General features: G+C 59.4%; 6 protein-coding genes across 6 annotated transcripts; 2 read left to right on the top strand and 4 right to left on the bottom strand.

Moving 5' to 3' along the window:
• Positions 1-560: 560 nt before the first annotated feature.
• Positions 561-2,660, top strand: B0T15DRAFT_179533 (Alpha/Beta hydrolase protein). Its single transcript, XM_062862287.1, has 2 exons — positions 561-685; positions 804-2,660. The coding sequence occupies exons 1-2, from the start codon at positions 643-645 to the stop codon at positions 2,243-2,245; spliced, it is 1,485 nt and encodes a 494-aa protein (XP_062723250.1). The 5' UTR covers positions 561-642; the 3' UTR covers positions 2,246-2,660.
• On the bottom strand, positions 2,582-4,932 carry B0T15DRAFT_179370 (S-adenosyl-L-methionine-dependent methyltransferase). The gene is made up of 8 exons (XM_062862284.1): positions 4,599-4,932; positions 4,493-4,518; positions 4,283-4,374; positions 4,009-4,158; positions 3,867-3,904; positions 3,598-3,773; positions 3,062-3,481; positions 2,582-2,948 (listed from the first exon to the last, which is right to left on the bottom strand). The coding sequence occupies exons 1-8, from the start codon at positions 4,692-4,694 to the stop codon at positions 2,918-2,920; spliced, it is 1,029 nt and encodes a 342-aa protein (XP_062723249.1). The 5' UTR covers positions 4,695-4,932; the 3' UTR covers positions 2,582-2,917.
• Positions 4,933-4,939: 7 nt separating this feature from the next.
• Positions 4,940-6,704, bottom strand: B0T15DRAFT_530287 (uncharacterized protein). Its single transcript, XM_062869163.1, has 2 exons — positions 5,485-6,704; positions 4,940-5,424 (listed from the first exon to the last, which is right to left on the bottom strand). Exons 1-2 carry the CDS (start codon positions 6,288-6,290, stop codon positions 5,262-5,264), a joined length of 969 nt encoding a protein of 322 aa, XP_062723248.1. The 5' UTR covers positions 6,291-6,704; the 3' UTR covers positions 4,940-5,261.
• Positions 6,705-6,823: 119 nt separating this feature from the next.
• Positions 6,824-8,388, bottom strand: B0T15DRAFT_179313 (Spo7-like protein-domain-containing protein). Its single transcript, XM_062862283.1, has one exon. It carries the CDS (start codon positions 8,270-8,272, stop codon positions 6,950-6,952), a length of 1,323 nt encoding a protein of 440 aa, XP_062723247.1. The 5' UTR covers positions 8,273-8,388; the 3' UTR covers positions 6,824-6,949.
• A 778-nt stretch (positions 8,389-9,166) lies between these two features.
• Positions 9,167-11,582, top strand: B0T15DRAFT_530283 (Alpha/Beta hydrolase protein). The gene is made up of 2 exons (XM_062869162.1): positions 9,167-9,827; positions 9,895-11,582. The coding sequence occupies exons 1-2, from the start codon at positions 9,564-9,566 to the stop codon at positions 11,233-11,235; spliced, it is 1,605 nt and encodes a 534-aa protein (XP_062723246.1). The 5' UTR covers positions 9,167-9,563; the 3' UTR covers positions 11,236-11,582.
• Positions 11,583-12,369: 787 nt separating this feature from the next.
• B0T15DRAFT_394603 (uncharacterized protein) lies at positions 12,370-15,792 on the bottom strand (the record flags this gene model as incomplete). The annotated part of the gene is made up of 1 exon (XM_062864736.1): positions 12,370-15,792. The coding sequence occupies one exon, from the start codon at positions 15,790-15,792 to the stop codon at positions 12,370-12,372; it is 3,423 nt and encodes a 1,140-aa protein (XP_062723245.1).
• Positions 15,793-16,158: the final 366 nt, after the last annotated feature.

Here is a 16,158-nt window from a genome sequence, read left to right as displayed (position 1 = left end):
GCCTCTCTCTCACTTCTTTCTCCTCATCACAGTACTTACCTTGCCTACTACACCGAGTCCCCCTGATCCCAGCTCGAGGGGCTCTCTGATAAGACAGCCTAGAGACTTCTTTCATCCGGTCGCTGTCCCTACGGAGCCAGTGTCGCCCAATTCCCTCTTGATCCCCTATCTCTTATCCCTTCTTCATATTCCGATGACAGTTCCCGCAGACTTTTCCCCGAGTCTCGCAGTGCGGCGGCTTTCGGTCTCCGAGGGAGCGACGCCAACCCTAACCCATATTCCGGTACACAAACTGTCCGCCCCACAGACCCACCTTTCAAGGCTTTCAAAGCGTCAATGGCCGATTGCCGGCGCCCACTTTTGCTCATCCAAACCAGACCCGGGCCGAGACATGGGATCCATTGCTGGCAATGGCGCAATCTACGCTTGCGGCTCCGAGGGGCCCATTCCGCCCCGATGGATGACACTGTCACTGTGACTGTTTTCTGAAATGCTTATCTAGTACTTCCTTCCGTGACTCACGACTCGGTGTGCTTCACTTCACTCCTTGTTAGGGACGGTCTCCCGTGGAATTGGACTCTTTTCTTGCTTTGTTGATTGCCGAGTTCGCTGACCTACAAAATACGCCGTCTCATAGCCGCGATGACTTCAGACTCGCCGCAAAACGGCCAGCGGCCGAAATATGGTGAGCCAACTCATCTCCTCCTTCCCCTATCGCCTATCCACCCTTGTCGACGACACACACTCGTATACACTCCATACTACTTTTCGCGCACAAGGAGCGGTGGCTGAATACTTCCAAGCAAGAATCCACTCGCAGCCCGAGAATCCATTCGCGGCGCTCATCCCAGACCAGCAGATAGCCGTCATCCCGTCCTTCACGCTTGAGTCGGGCGTGACGCTCTACGACGTCCCCGTGGCATACACCACGCGGGGCACGCTCTCCCCCGATGGCGACAATGTCATGGTGATCTGCCACGCGCTCACCGGCAGCGCCGACGTGGCCGACTGGTGGGGCCCGCTACTCGGCGGACCGGGGCGGGCCTTCGACACGTCACGCTTCTTCATCGTGTGCATGAACAGCCTGGGCAGTCCGTACGGCACGGCCAGCCCCGTCACCGCCAAGGACGGAGACATGTCCAAGGGCCGGTACGGGCCCGAGTTCCCTCTGACGACCATCCGGGACGATGTGCGGCTGCACAAGATGCTGCTCGACGAGCTCGGCGTCAAGCAGGTTGCCGCCGTGATCGGGGGGTCGCTCGGCGGCATGTTTGTCCTGGAGTGGGCGTACCTCGGCAAGGACTATGTGCGGTGCATCGTGCCCATCGCCACGTCGAGCCGGCACAGCGCCTGGGGCATCAGCTGGGGCGAGGCTCAGCGGCAGTCCATCTACGCCGACCCCAAGTACGAGGATGGCTACTACTCCTTCGACGACCCCCCTTCGACGGGCCTTGGCGCAGCACGCATGGCCGCCCTCCTGACCTACCGGAGCCGGAACTCGTTCGAGGCCCGCTTCGGGCGGAACATCCCAGACCCCTCGCGCCGCCAGACCATCCGCGAGCGACCGACGCCCGCCACGCCGTCCGAGGCGCACTTCCACATCCACAACGACGGGCACAAGTGGAAGCGGAGCCCCTCGCGCCAGGGCAGCCAGGGCGAGCAGACCCCCAACCAGGAGCACGCGGGAGACGCCTCCCCGGATCCGCAGTTCCACGGACCCAAGAGCGGCAGCGGCGGCGGCGGCAGCCTGACGGGCGGCGAAGTGATGCCCCCCACGGGGTCGACCTACTTCTCGGCGCAGTCCTACCTGCGCTACCAGGGCGAGAAGTTCGTCAAGCGGTTCGACAGCAACTGCTACATCGCCATGACCCGCAAGCTGGACACGCACGACGTCAGCCGGGGCCGCGCGGGCTCCGTGGCCGAGGCGCTGGCCATGATCGAGCAGCCGACGCTGGTGCTCGGTATCGAGAGCGACGGGCTCTTCACCTTTGCCGAGCAGGAGGAGCTGGCGGAGCACATCGGGAATGCGCGGCTGGAGCGCATCGACAGCCCCGAGGGCCACGATGCCTTCCTGCTGCAGTTCGAGCAGGTCAACCACTACATCCTCGGGTTTTTGAGGGAGGTGCTCCCGGACATCATGAGCAAGGATGTTGCCGAGGGCGAGGTGGTGGAGAGCTCGGTGGGGCAGCTCACCAAGAGCAGCACGTTTGGGGAGGCCGAGGTGGAGGATATTACCGCGTGGTAGTGGGGGGCTTGTCTGGGATTGCCATTTTGTCTTTGTCTAAGTCAATCGAACCCCGTCCGCCGCTCCTCCGTTTGATGGGTGTGGGTGACCGGTCCTGTACGATTGACGCTCCCTGCGGCGGGGTCTCCCTCCCCGGGATTACCGTTCCCATCGCTCTTCCTTGCAGCGCAAGACATCGGGAGAATGGGTGGTGCGGGCCTTTAGCCAGGGCGCCACCGATGGGGGAGTTCACAGGTGGTGCCTTGGTCCCGTGCATGTACAATACCAACACACTAGGGCAGGAAGCATTGGCGCGGGTGGTATCGGGCTGGACTCCCACGCCGCATAGCACGTGCGGAACGTGCTCGCGGGTCACGGCGCGGGCAACCACTCGGCCGGTTTATAGCCACTTTATTAACGTGCACAACCATACTCAGCGCCTGTTCAACTCAGGCTGGTCGGTTGTATCAAACCTGGAAGAAGGTTGGGTCAAAAAATAGAGATAGACGTTCAATGAGAGAATATGGAAAGGACCCATGGGCTGCTGTGCTGGTATTGGAAGGTTCATGCGATCATCTCACAAGTAACACTATACCAAGTACGCCGGTGTTTGATGTAGGAGCATTACCAGAACCTCCTCCAGCCTTTTTTGATTACCACCCGGTCCACCGAACCACACCAACATCCTATATCTCACTCCGGCTTCTGTCCATACACCACATGACTAGCGTATTCGCACCTCCGTCAGCACCACGCCCACACCTGCATCTCTCAAAGCAGACACCCTAGAAAAAGGAGAGAGAAAGGGAAAAAAGAAGAAGAAAAAAGAAAACTCACAAATCAAACATAGCATGCACCCCCGGATCCGCCAAATCCCCCCTGACCTTCTCCAACATGGCCCTAACCTCGGCCTCCGCCCACCCCAGCACCCCCGTATACAGACGCATGCTGAGCCCCTCCAGGCCATTACTGACCTGGGTCAGGTTCCACCCGCCGACCTCCTTGAGCAGCGGATCGCGCGGCCAGGTGCCGATGGGCAAGCGAAAGCGCCTGTGCACGACGTTGGCGAACCCGGCGTCACGCACCCAGCCAGAAAGCTTGGAGCCCGGGTTGGGGTCGCGCCCCAGCGACTCGGCCGCGGAGCAGAGCGTCGTGATCCACTGCCTGAGCGCGTGCGATTCGGTCAGGGAGTTGTCTTCGGAGTAGTAGAGCAGGTTGAAGTCTTGGAATTCGGCGTAGCCGCCCGGGTTGAGGTTCCTATATCATCACACGGGGGTGGTGAGTAAACGGTGGGAGGGTGGGAAGAAGAGGGGGGTGGGTCCAAAAACAGGAGAAGGGGTGGGAGTGGGCAGATAAAAAGGTAAAAGGCGAACTCGAAGATGGTCTTGACTAGCTTGGGCCAGTCCTGGATGCTGGCGGCCATGTACCGACTGAAAATCCAATCGTATTTGAGCGGCTGGACCCAGGCGTCTTCGACGTCGTCGACCTCGAACTTGACGTTGGGCGGCACGAACGTGGTCTGGTTGGCCGAGAGGTCGTTGCCGATGATCTGGGGGCGCGCAACATCGCGCAACTTTCTTAGAAACGGGCTTTCCTTTTGCGTCTCTCCAGTGGATGTGGGCTAACTAAAGTATTGTCTTACCGTTGCATCGGGGAACTCATCCGCGATCGAGATGGCCCCTTTTTGTACAGCAAGGTATATGTACGTATGAGCAAGCGGCCAGACCAGCAGCGGCTGAGCAAAAGTAAGGAGGGCGCAAGGGGGAGGGGGGTTGCTTGCTTACACACGCCAGTGCCCGTGCCAATATCCAGGATCCGGCGCGTCTTTGCCTTGTCGATGGGCGCGAGATACAGGCCGCCGATGAGGCGGGTCATGATGTCGTGGAGCAGCAGCAGCCGCTGCATCTCTTGCTCGTCGTTCGGCCGCGAGTATCCTGGCAGTTCACACAGCCTTTGCGTCAGAGCTCAAACGGTCGACGGGACATTTTTAAGACACATAGTAAGAAACTACTAAGGGTAAGGTAGTAAGTAGGTACTAGTCTTAACAAAACAACATACTTCCCGCTCGAAACGCATGATAGCGGCGGCCGTGTTCGACGGGATAGTCGACCACGCTGGACGCCAAGGACGTTGCGTAGCTGGATTCGCCGCTAATTCAACATCAGACCCCGAGTTCAGGTCGTAGGGTCAGTCAATGATGCCTCCTCAGCGCATCTAAGATTCGGCAGAAGACTCGTGACAGAGAGCCTGGGCTCGCGTCACACTCACGCGGTGTCGTCGGGGTTGTTATCCACCTGCCGCGAGGAAAGATAAAAATATAGTCAGCTATTCCAAGCGCACTCAGACAAGAACAGACGACGAAGTCCAAACTTACATCAGTGGCTGTGACGTCCACCTCGATCTTCTCCGTCTCGTGCTCGGTCCACCCCTGCTGCTTGGGAGATGCCGCGCCGGGTTCGCCTTCCGCCATGTCCGCGGTGCGTCGTGGCTCCCGTTTAGAAATGAGACAAAATGACAAGAAATGCAATCTGTCGATTGAAAGAGAAGATGTTGGTTCAGAGCACAATAGAGCGGGGTTGTTGGCGGTGATTCGGCTGGCCGTCCCGAGAATCTTCAATGCAGTCTGCAGAGAGATGCAGGATGCGGTTGCATTGGGCGGTCTGCAACACCCCGGACACTTTTGCTGCTGTGCGACGGACTCTGCCTAGGTAGGCACCGAGACAGAATGTCATGATCCGGGACCAAACATGCTATGGCCCACAATGTAGCCGCATGAGTAGTTACCTTCTACGCGTACAACGAAACTGTATCAAAACAGGTCCAGGGGCGTCTGAAGACTGACGCGCAGCGGGTATAAGACTGCTGAGAAACCAAGCCGACCATCCCGAACGCCTTTGTTACCAACTGGATCCCATCTACCAAAACTCAAAGGGTACAGTTTCCTCAATGCCAGGCTGAATTCCTGCCGTTCCGTCCCAGACTTCCGCCAGAAAGAAAAAAAATGCACACAAACACTGAAACCTCCTCCACACCACAGCTAGGCATCGCGCTCGACGAAGGGGGCGAACGCCCTGCCCGCCCTCTCTTCCCCATCCTCATCCCTCGTCACCTCAATCCGCCGTTTGGAGTTACCCCCTAGACCACCACCACTTCCAAACTGGTTGGAAAAGGTTGCCATAGCCCCAACCTGCCCCTTGGCCGTGAGGATATCCCCATATGCCCGCAGAACAAACTTGACATCATCACTCACCCCGACACAGAACCGCTGCAGCTGCACGTACTGCACGGCGCGCACGGTATCCAGGCCATACATGGCCATCAGATACGCCACGACCGCCGCCGCCGACCAATCATTGCCCGTCTCACACACGACGAGCACCTTCCCCCTCCTCCCGGTCCCCTCAGCGGCGGCCCTGCTATTCACCGCCAGCACATGCGCATTGATCCTCTGCAACGCGCCCGCAAACGCGCCCATCAGCCTAGCGGCGCCATCGAAGACGACATCGACCGCCTCCACCTCCACAGGCGCATCCCCCCCCTCTCCTCCTCCTCCTCTTCCTCCCAGTCCCTCCACCGCCCGCCGCACGCCGTTGACCATCAGGTCGCCGAACCGCGGGTCGCGCGCGCACAGCACCATGGTGATGCCCTCGCGCGCCAGGAAGGCGCGATCCTTGGCCGCGCCGGCGGGGCCCAGGTACAGGTAGTCGAGCACGGGCTGCGCGCGCCGGCGCGCCTCGTACACCCACCCGTAGGCGCCGCGGCCGCGCGCCGTCTGCACTCCCGCCGCCGCCACGGGGCCGCCAGCGGTGATGAGGTGCACCTCGTCGCGGGTCAGGCCTGTCACGTGGCTAGCGTTGGGGGACGGCGTGATGGTCATTACGTCGCTTAAACCGTCGTGGTCATAGTGCTCGCGGGCGTCGAAGCCGTCGTCGTCGTCGGCCGGGAATGAGTTGGTGAGCCCTCCAGGGGCTGATAAAGGTGGCACGACGATGTGCGGTGGCGAGGGCACGCGGATGGTGTAGGGTGCTATGGCGAGGGCGGAGGGTTGTGTCGGGTGGTAGTACATGTTGTCAATTACGGCACGAACTTTTGACTTATGAATGATATGCGGATGCGACGGGTCGCAGCTAGCCTGGGCACCGGGCGTGCAGATAGTGCAATGCGATGGCTTGTTGGTTGTTGGTTAAGGTAGTAAGGTAGTTGGCTCCCGATGTAAGATCCGAGTCCCTCACTGTAGTACTGTGCAGTGCACTGCAGAAGTGATGTGTGATAAGATGACACGGATGAAGATGCAGAGAGCGCAAAGTTATATGCGGAGTTGATGGAGGGGGCTGGCTCTCCAAGGTCCGAGCGATTACCTGTACACTATGAATCACCCATTTTGTTTTGGGTCGCTCCCATCGGATGAATTTGGAAGGTTCGGTCGGTTGAAATGATTGAAAGTTGAAGTCGCAGCCTGCATGACGTGGTTGAATCTGGCGAGTGGAAGCACGCAGCGGGAGTGGGTTTCTGACCGTCGCTGAACATCCAACCCGAACCCTTAACACACACTACTACGGTACAGGCTAGTAGCAGTACCTACGAGTTACATCCTCGCAGTTTGAGCAACAACACTGCCTGCTTCATGGTTTTGCAGAAGAGGTATCACTATTCCACATGGCTAGGGCATCTACGACATTGTGACTGCTACGTCTTTACCATACAATGAACTCTGGCATCAACCCACTATGGGCTTTTGGCATCTGCCGACAGCCCAATACTGCTCTCCCTCGCCAGCGGCGACGGGATCTCGGGAGTGACAGACCGGGACTCAACCCTAGGACGGGTCTTGGCGCTAGGCGTGAGCTTTTTGCGCTTCTTCTCGGATGCGCTCGACGACGTGCTCTCCTTGCGTGCGATGCCGGGATGCTCTTCCGCTTCAAGCGTCGGCGTCGTGCTCCTCGACTTGGTGCTGCCAGACATGCTGCCTCTCCTAACGGTGGCGGTGCTGCCGCTCCTCGTCCGCCTGTGCTCGCCCACCACCGCCGCATGCCGCGGATGGTGGACTACCTTTTCGTTATTATTGTTATTAGCGGCTGAGGGCTTCTCGACCACTGGTACCGCTCTCCGCCATGGAAGCCACCAGAGCCAGCCGCCAGACTGCTTGCGCAGCTTCCGGTCTCGTTCTTTCAGCTTCACCCGCAGCAGTGCGCGCCGCTCGTTCTCCTTCTCCCAGTACTCGGCCCTGTACAGCTCCCAGTTCTCCCTGAACGTGGGCGAGAACGGCTTCGCCAGCAGCAAGAGCTTGACGTAGTCCCCACCAGGTGCCAGATCCTCCTCATGCCCACCCTTCTCCTCATCCCAATGCGTGACATGCACCGTCGGATGGCTCTCCCGTGACAGATTCAACTCCCGATCGACCTCCCTGACCAGCGCAGGATCGACCCAGCGGTAGGAGCTCCCGTTGTTGGAGAACAGGCCATAGGTGAGGAACCAGCCGGCCGTGCTCAGCGCCTCCTTCCACCACGGCTGCTTCATGACCACCAGTTTGCAGTTGAACCCGCGCAGGCCCCGGTTCGAGACGGTGAACCACCGCCGCGGCCAGCGCACGCCCCGCTCCCAGATGCCCGTCGCCCACACCAGCAGGGCCGTCATGACGCCGCCCAAGAAACACATGTGCTCCGTCGTCTCGACGACCCAGTACACGCTGCCGCCGACGCCGCGGCCGTCCTCGCGCGGCGCGAAGAACAGCGCGTAGCCGAAGAAGGCCGTCCACAGCGTGAGCAGCGACAGGAAGAAGGTGTGGTGGCGGCGGCGGGCGCGGAGCTCGAGGTACTGCGCGCGCAGCGACGCCTCGAGGATTAGCAGGTTGAGGTAGATCATCGAGGGCGAGCTCGGCGTGTGGGAGAGCGGATCGCCGGGCTTGCCGCTGCCCTGGTTATTATTCGGCGGTGAGGACGAGGACGAGGACGAGATTGGGGTCGTGCCGCCCGCGGCTTTGGGCAGGTCTTGGCCCGGCAGCGTGATCGGCGCGCCCTTGACGAGCGAGTCGAGCGTGTTGTCGGCCATTGTTGGTGTGCGTTAGTAGTGCGGAGGTATGGCGGGGATGGGCCAAGGGAGGGTCGACGCTGCGGTTCTGCGGGAACCGAGACCGAGACCAAGACCGGGAAACTGGGAGGCCGGGGAGGAGGTGGGCGTTCGGTTCGGTCGAGGCCGCGCCTCCCAGTCTAGGATACCCCGTTTGACGACGGGGTGCCGAGGCGAAGAGTGCAGAGCCAGCCCGTGGTAAGCGTCGGGTTCTATGGCGGTTCTGTGGCTCCCCCTGACAAGCGACAGCCGCGCCAGATCGTTAACTGGGGCGCACAGTGTTCGTATCGTTTTCCAGACTAGGCCATCGAGGTTTAGATTATCAGTGCCCACTGTGTTGTTGCTTCCAACCGCCTCCGGTGCTGTTTGGCTGTCTCGCCAGAGCAGCGGTTCTCATCTGTGGAGTTGATGGGCCGACTTTTCGGCAGGGGCGCCGCTCCCGGGTCAACGTCATCGGCAAGTGGGCCAATCGGGCAGCGGGGCTATGCAACCTCCGTGCCCACTGACGTCCTATTGACAGGAACGCCTAGACATCTCCGTGCAATTGACAGGCACGACAGGTACCGATGGTGAAAGATTCGGCTATGTGCCTTGTCAATGGATCGGTGACAGCCAGGAAACTCGCGGTTGAAATGAGCATCCTACCTCCGAGTCCGACACAAGTTATGCCGCCAGGGATGCGTCCAGTGCGAAACCGTGACAAACAACGTCATGATTGATAGGTCAATCCACTTGAAGCTCGAGACTGATACTGTACTGTAGGCCACTCCGAAGCTGCAAGCAGAATAACTTTCATCAAAATAAATGTGCAATCGAACCTACTCCAGGCGATTTATTCCGGGTTTGAGCCCGAAGTTGCCCTTTCGCTTCTCTCTCTTTTTTTTTTTTTCTGATTGTTGAGCACCCTGATTTCTGTCAAGATCGTTACCGTGAGGCAAGGAAGCCCCACTCCAATGGCTTTCAAGATTCGCGGCCACTTCACCAGGAACCAGATCTCCAGATAAGCGGGGTTTATTGTCGCCATCTTGCCGGATTCCAGTCTGGGAAGCTTTGCCTTTGTCAACCGCAACGGCAGCTGTCTTGACATTCTATGCGTGGACAGTTCGGATTTCGGGGTCCAACTCGCGACTGGCAGCCGACGGCGGAGAGTTGCCCCGTTTCCCGCCGTTAACTCCGGGCCCACTCGCCGGGAGTCGTAAGCTGCCACAATGCACAACCGGCTCTTGCCTCTTGATAAGGGGCGGCGTCCCAACGCGCGCTTCTGCGGTTCACCATGCTCAAGACCTACCCGACTACCTTTCTTCCCAAGCGACTAAAGCTTGCCTCTCTGCTCGGCCGACGTGAATTCGGCGTAAGCGGTGTGTCGACCGACGCCTCTACGGATACATCCGATCCTCGGCAGCCCATCCTCCTTGCCGCACACCACCAGTCGCGCCAAACGATGGCGTCGCAGTCCCGATCCGAGAGCCCGCCGCGGGAGCAGCGTACAAGAGGCGCTTTCTTCCCTCTCGGGTACAAGGAGGCTGTGCAGCAATGGGTGAGTTTGCTACCATTACATTGCCCAGGACAAGCCCACCACCCGTCACGCCGCTAAACGCCTGTAGTGGACAAGTGTGTCCTCGCGCCAGGCCGAGCGCACCGTCCTCTCCTACGTCCCCTTCCTCCGAGAAGGCAATGCCGAAGCGGCGGGCTCCCAAGTCCAGGACCTCGCCAAGAGCGACCCTTTCGGCCAGAGAACATGGAGGTCCTCTATGGTAGAGCTGTCCGGCAGGAACCGCGCGCTTAACGAGCTGGCGATCGAGCGCGTCGGCGAGCAGGCAGACGAGACACTGGTGATGCTTCACGGCTATGGTGCCGGACTAGGCTTCTTCTACAAGAATTTCGAGCCGCTGAGCCGGGTGCCCGGCTGGAGGTTGTTCGCGCTGGACATGCTGGGCATGGGCAACTCCACCAGACCGAACTTCAAGATCTGCGCCAAGGATCCCAAGCAGAAGATTGCCGAGGCCGAGGGCTGGTTCATCGATGCGCTGGAAGAGTGGCGCAAGATACGGAAGATCGAGAAGTTTACCTTACTAGGCCACTCGCTCGGCGGCTATCTCGCCGTCTCGTACGCGCTCAAATACCCCGGCAGACTTAATAAGCTCATCCTTGCCTCCCCCGTGGGGATCCCGGAAGATCCGTGGGCCGTCAACGCCGACATGCCCGAACCCGAAGAATCCACCCTGGCGAACGAGTTCATCCAAGACCAAGAGAGCATCGTCAACCCGCAGCAGGGCCCCTCCGCGAGCGACCAGAGGGTGGCAGCGACGAAGAAGCTCAACCCCACCGCCGCCACGCCCAAGCGGCCCATCCCCAGCTGGCTGGTCTGGCTGTGGGACGCCAACGTGTCGCCCTTCAGCATCGTGCGGCTCGCCGGGCCGCTGGGTCCGCGCTTCGTGTCCGGGTGGACGTCACGCCGCTTCAACCACCTTCCCCCCGAGGAGAAAGACGCCCTCCACACGTACTCGTACAGCCTCTTCCGCCAGAAGGGCAGCGGCGAGTACGCGCTGCCCTACCTCCTCGCGCCCGGCGCGTACGCCCGCAGCCCCGTGATCAACCGCATCCAGGAGGTCGGTCGGCAGGTCATCTCGCCGGCGACCGAGACGACGCCCGCCGTCCGCGAGACCGGGTTCCCCATCGTCTTCATGTACGGCGAGAACGACTGGATGGACGTCGCGGGCGGGTATGCCGCCGAGGAGAAGGTCAAGCAGCGGGTCGTCCAGGCGCTGCTGCACGGGACGGAAGAAGAGAAGAGGCGCGAGAATGGCAGCGCCAAGGTCGTGATTGTGCGCAAGGCCGGGCATCATCTGTATCTGGATAACCCGGATGAGTTTAATGAGGTGGTGAGGAAGGAGTTGGAGGAGACGAGGGCCAGGGGATTGAGGGAGAGGGCTAGCAGGGGGTAATGTCTAGTTGTAGCTTGGTAGCGGCTGTGCAATGGGACTGTACTGGACTCTTAAAAAGAGGTGGAGTGGGTGTTTTAGAGGTTGTTTCTCGTCTGATGGGATACCTGTTAGGGCATGTCACGGCGTTGCAGGGACGATTTACCCAACGGGTTGGTTTGTCGGCCGGGTGCGTTTTAGAGTCCCGCCCGGCATGGCGTTAAAGGTGTTCCCTGATAGAACCACAATATTTGGGTGGTAGCTGTAGTTCTCTCGTTGCTTATACCGTCTAGTACCTAGATCAGGTAGAGAGAGCTCCAGAGATGAATTCCGGTGGCAATCATATAATTACCTACATTACACACTTTCGATGCATCTTTCTCGCGAGCCTTTACAAAGCTCAGCTCCTATGATGAGATAGGTAGCTAGGGTCCTGTTCCGGCTACCTGCAGAAACTCAGTACTACTAAACTAACCCACTTCTTGAGTTATCTGTCCCCTTGGTCTAGGTCTCCGGATGTTGATTCCCAAGATCAGAGCATTAGTTAAGTCACCACGGAGTATCAGAGAGCCAGTCAGTCAACCGGAGAGATCACCTCTGGAGGTAGAACAAGCCAACCACAACCTGCGACTGCCCACCAGAAGCTGCCTCTCTTTATGAAACGACCCGTAGTAACTCCGCCTAGAGAGAGAGAGAGAGAGAGAGAGAAAGAGAGAGAGAGAGAGAGAAAGAGAGAGAGAGAGAGAGAGAGAAAGAGAGAGAGAGAGGGACAACAGTCGAGGAAATAAAAAAAGCAAGATCTTGACCAGACCTAACGGGTATCGCTACGGCCTGCTATTACGCCTAACAGACAAACAAACAAAATAAACCGCACCGAACAGTAAGAACAACGGAGCTATTACAAGAATAATAATTATCCGACATCAAATAATAGCCGAGAGAATCCTATCCATACCAACAAGCCCGTCCACCTCCTCCGCCAACGCCCACCAGACTAAGGTACCGTGACCTAGACAGCACTATGACCGGACATGCCGTTTGCCAGGGCCTGGTAAACTCACCAATGCATGTATTTGTACCTCAACCTTTCCCAAATAAGTCTAAAGGAAACGCACCAACCACCCCTGAATCCATGTCCGGAAACTCAAGGTTCCTCATTCAACTACTTCCCTCCGCAGAGTCTGCACCCTTGGTACCCCCTTCCCCGGCGCGACCATTAACTCCCGCTCCCCTCGCAGTCGGGCCCATCGCGAACGGGATGACACTCGTGCTGGTAAACACAGGCAGATTCTCCCTCCTAGCAGGTGACTGCACCGGCGTAGCTGAGACATTGGGCGGGAGCCACTGGAGCTGCTGAGGGTGTGGCGCTGTGGGTTTGGGAGTGGGACCGTCGGGCTGGTAAGGGATGAAGTTATTCGGCGCCGTAGTCGGGACCTCGCCGAGAGGACTGCTCATAGCTCGCGGCGGTGGTGGTGAGCTCGTTGGTAAGGGGATGCTGCGCGGATCGGTTGTTGGGGGCGATGCGAGCGGTCCATTAGAGTTGGTGGTTGGGGTGATGGCTTCTTGCGGTGGGAAGGTTGACGGGTCCGTCGGAGATTGGAGTTGGGGGTGTTCATGTGCTGGGGAGGGAGACGGGGATGGGAGGGTTGCGGTTGTATTGGTGATGGCAGTGTCGGTTGGGGGAGCAGGCTGCGGTTGCGATCCTTTCTCTGCTGCTTGTGGCGGAGCAACAGATATGGTCTCTGCGTTCGCAAATTTCTCCCTGATAGCGCGCTCGCGCTCGCGAGCCTCCTTCTGTGCCTTTGTGAGCACTGTGATCTTGATCTTCTTCATTTCGCCGGCCAATTTGTCCATTTCGTCGCGAGCCTTTTCAGTCGATGGACCCGTGGCCGCCGCGGTGGCGGAACCCGGTGCCTGCTGCAGCGCTCCGTTTGCCGGAGCGGACTGCTTCTTGAGCGCCCTTGATGCTCGCAGGACCGGCTCCTTCTTCACAGGGACACGCGTTTTCTTCACGTTCAGATTGCTGCTCTTTGGCTCGGCGGCGCTCATTGCGGGCTCAGGCCCGCTTGTAACATCTGTAGCGGAAGTGGCACGGACCGATGCAGGTCGCGAAGCCGACGGCAGTGAATCCTTCCCCTCGGAAGACGCAAGCGACGACGCCGCACTAAGGCGCCGTGCTGTTTTAGGCTGCTTTCCGGGTGCAGGAGTAGGCCCGCGAGATGCTGTATCGGCAGCATGGACAGTCGGCCCCGCGACAGTCTTCCGTCTGAGTTTGCGATCCAGCTCATCATCGTCAAAGGTGTACGCCGGCTTTGTCTTACGTTCCCTCAGCGACATCCTGGTGGGTGCTCGATCTTCCGGAGCAGGGGCGGCAACAGCGAGAACAGAGCCAGCCAGAGCAGCCTGGCGCTCGCGCCTGACCCGAGTAGCCTCCGCATTGAGATCTTCAGCCGTGCAGCTAGTGGTCTGCCGCCCACTTGGAATGAGCAGCTTGCTCAACTCATGCGTGGCGATGGTCCAGGGGACGTCGGGCGACGGAGGGGGTTCATAAGAAAACCTCCGTACCCCATTGCTCGCAATGGACGACAGCCCAGAAATGCTCCGCCGGTTCTTCAGCGTTACTACCTTCGCTTGCGATGCTTGAGTCGGAGAGGAGTAGGTTGGCGGTGGAGAATTGCGTACTGGCTTCGGGACAGGTGGGGGTGTCCGGATGGCCTCATCAAGCATATCAAGCTGGGCACGAGACCACCAAGACGATTCATACCGCCGCGCACCTCGCTCGCTCGCCGTCGAGTCTTTCCTGGCGCGCCGGTGGTCACCCTTCTGGATCGCTTCATACCCATTCGTCGACTCTTCGTCTCTGCTCGGCCCGTCGCCGGCAAGGCCGCAGAGGTGGCTGAAGACGCCGGAGCATAGTGCACGGTCGCTGTAACCGCCTTCAAGAACACTGACGATGCGGCCTTCCACACTCGTCCCTTCTTCGGCTGCGATACGAACCACATCACGGGTGAAGCGGGCGTAGAAATCGGTCGGCACGTTGACGTTGTGACGCTGCATGCCAACACCCTCATGCTCGCTTGCATCGAAGCCCGCCGAGAGGAAGATAGCGGCTCTCGAATGCAGGCCCGAAGCCCGTAACCGCTCGGTATGCCTCTTGAGATAGGTGCGCGTTTTCTCCAGCAGGACAGCATACTTGGACTCATACAGGGCCCAGAAATCGGCCTCCGTTTCCCAGGGCTCCAGGTGAACATTCCATACGCTCTGCCCATGCGCGCCGTCGATGCAGATACTCGCGTTCCTAACCTTGTCCTCATCTCCCATCTCGCACGGGTAAGAGTTGATATCGTGTAGACTGAAATACCCGATGGACGTCCTCTTCCACCAGGCTGCATTTTTGGCCAAGGTGACGCCCCTCGCATTGTGTTGCCAAGCAATGGACTGAGAGCCATCTCCGTGGTGCAGATCGAAGTCGATGATGGCAGCATGTGTCAAGCCATGGCTAAGGACAGCGTGCATGATGCCGACATGCACGTTGTTGATCCAGCAGAAGCCAGACGGGTGCGATGCGGAGCAATGGTGTCCCGGCGGGCGGATAGCCACAAAGGCCCGCCGCGGCCCTTCTGGTCTAAAGACAGCATCCACAGCGTCGCATACACCGCCGAGGGCCCCCTCCATCGCCTCCAGAGATTCGGAACAGAGGTACAAGTCACCCTCGTGGAACTTCTGCGGCGCTTCTACGTTCGGGCCCCGATCGATGTCCGGTCGCTGGAGCTCTTTACCTCCACCAGCCAGCTTCGCCTCGGCTGCGTCGCACATCATCCTCAGTTCCTCCATCCACCTTGTCCCATGCACATTGGTTACCGTCTGAGATGACAGGGATAGACGCCGGGTTGACTTCTGGATCCGGAACGGTATCGAGGGCAGGGAGGCAGCGTCGCTGTCCGGGGACAGGGGGAAAGCTCCATCCTGATGTCGCTCGCCTAGTCTCACATAGGCGGCTGAGACGCCCAACACACAAGCCTTGATCCTCTCGGGCCGCTCGACGATGGTGCTGAGTTGTGTGCGGGATGCGCGGGGGCGGGAGTACCGATGCCCGTAACAGGCATCTTGAAGAACGACGACAGTCTCGGCCCTGCGCGTGGGCTCCGGCCCGTGGTGGATGTCCAGCTCGGCCTTGAAGTGGGCGCTTGCGACGGAATGCGGGGTCGGAATCGGCTTCTCTGGCAGTTCAGGCGACGCGCTCCTGAGGGGTGAGCGACCCGATCTGGGCCTGCCGCCGGGTGACGAGAGTGCGGCGAAGCTGGCCCGACGGGCGGGCGTTACGCCGCTGACGGAATGAAGCGAGTTCATGGAAGCCTTCCTCAATAGGGCCGGCGTGGCAGACCTGGAGGATGGGACAACGGAAGCAGAGGTACTGCGAAGGGGACTGCGCATGGCGCTGCTCGGACGCGGAGAGCGGGGTGTTGACGAGGGCGAGGGGGTCGCCGAGATGGCCAAGCGTTGTAAAGACCGGGTGAGGTCGGCGTCACCATCCTGGCGATCTTTGTTGCGCTGATGCGCTGACTGGGATGGTTGATACATGGTTGCGAAGTTCGTTTGGGCGACTGCGCGCCCTGGACTGTCAAAGGGGTCTCGGGCGCATCAACAAAGCCCATCGATAGCTGTCGTCTGCCTCGAGCAGATGTGAAAAAGTGCGAAGTACTCAGACAGTCATGAGCAGCGTCTTCAAGGTTCCAGTTGGTAGGTATATTTTTGGGTCTTCCGGCTAATGCCACATGGTTGAAGCCTAATTGTTGCCCTTGTTTGCTGTCAAAGGCCAAGTGGAAGTGGGATGTGTGGATTCGCAGTTCGTCATTGACAGGGGCTGAATTAAACAAGCAGTCGCGCGTCGCGCTAGCACAGCAACAGCTGTCGAAGCACGTGACGGCCCGCATTGGACCGAATTGA

The sequence above is a fragment of the Chaetomium strumarium genome (assembly GCF_033439665.1).
Source record: "Chaetomium strumarium strain CBS 333.67 chromosome Unknown B0T15scaffold_3, whole genome shotgun sequence".
In the NCBI taxonomy this organism is placed as follows: Eukaryota; Fungi; Ascomycota; class Sordariomycetes; order Sordariales; family Chaetomiaceae; genus Chaetomium; species Chaetomium strumarium.
The sequence above is the reverse complement of the archived record's forward strand: the minus strand, read 5'-3'. Positions and strand labels throughout refer to the sequence as shown.

What these genes read in the sequence shown, in the direction of transcription:
- B0T15DRAFT_179533 (XM_062862287.1), top strand. Translation starts at nt 643, where the DNA reads ATGACTTCAGACTCGCCGCAAAACGGCCAGCGGCCGAAATATG. An exon ending in CGGCCAGCGGCCGAAATATG is followed by an intron (nt 686 to 803) that starts GTGAGCCAACTC and finishes AATACTTCCAAG; the next exon opens with CAAGAATCCACTCGCAGCCC.
- B0T15DRAFT_179370 (XM_062862284.1), bottom strand. Translation starts at nt 4,694, where the DNA reads ATGGCGGAAGGCGAACCCGGCGCGGCATCTCCCAAGCAGCAGGGGTGG. An exon ending in TGGACGTCACAGCCACTGAT is followed by an intron (nt 4,519 to 4,598) that starts GTAAGTTTGGAC and finishes TCCTCGCGGCAG; the next exon opens with GTGGATAACAACCCCGACGA. An exon ending in AACAACCCCGACGACACCGC is followed by an intron (nt 4,375 to 4,492) that starts GTGAGTGTGACG and finishes ATGTTGAATTAG; the next exon opens with CGGCGAATCCAGCTACGCAA.
- B0T15DRAFT_530283 (XM_062869162.1), top strand. Translation starts at nt 9,564, where the DNA reads ATGCTCAAGACCTACCCGACTACCTTTCTTCCCAAGCGACTAAAGCTT. An exon ending in AGGAGGCTGTGCAGCAATGG is followed by an intron (nt 9,828 to 9,894) that starts GTGAGTTTGCTA and finishes AAACGCCTGTAG; the next exon opens with TGGACAAGTGTGTCCTCGCG.
- B0T15DRAFT_179313 (XM_062862283.1), bottom strand. Translation starts at nt 8,272, where the DNA reads ATGGCCGACAACACGCTCGACTCGCTCGTCAAGGGCGCGCCGATCACG.
- B0T15DRAFT_530287 (XM_062869163.1), bottom strand. Translation starts at nt 6,290, where the DNA reads ATGTACTACCACCCGACACAACCCTCCGCCCTCGCCATAGCACCCTAC. An exon ending in TACGTGCAGCTGCAGCGGTT is followed by an intron (nt 5,425 to 5,484) that starts CTGTGTCGGGGT and finishes GGATATCCTCAC; the next exon opens with GGCCAAGGGGCAGGTTGGGG.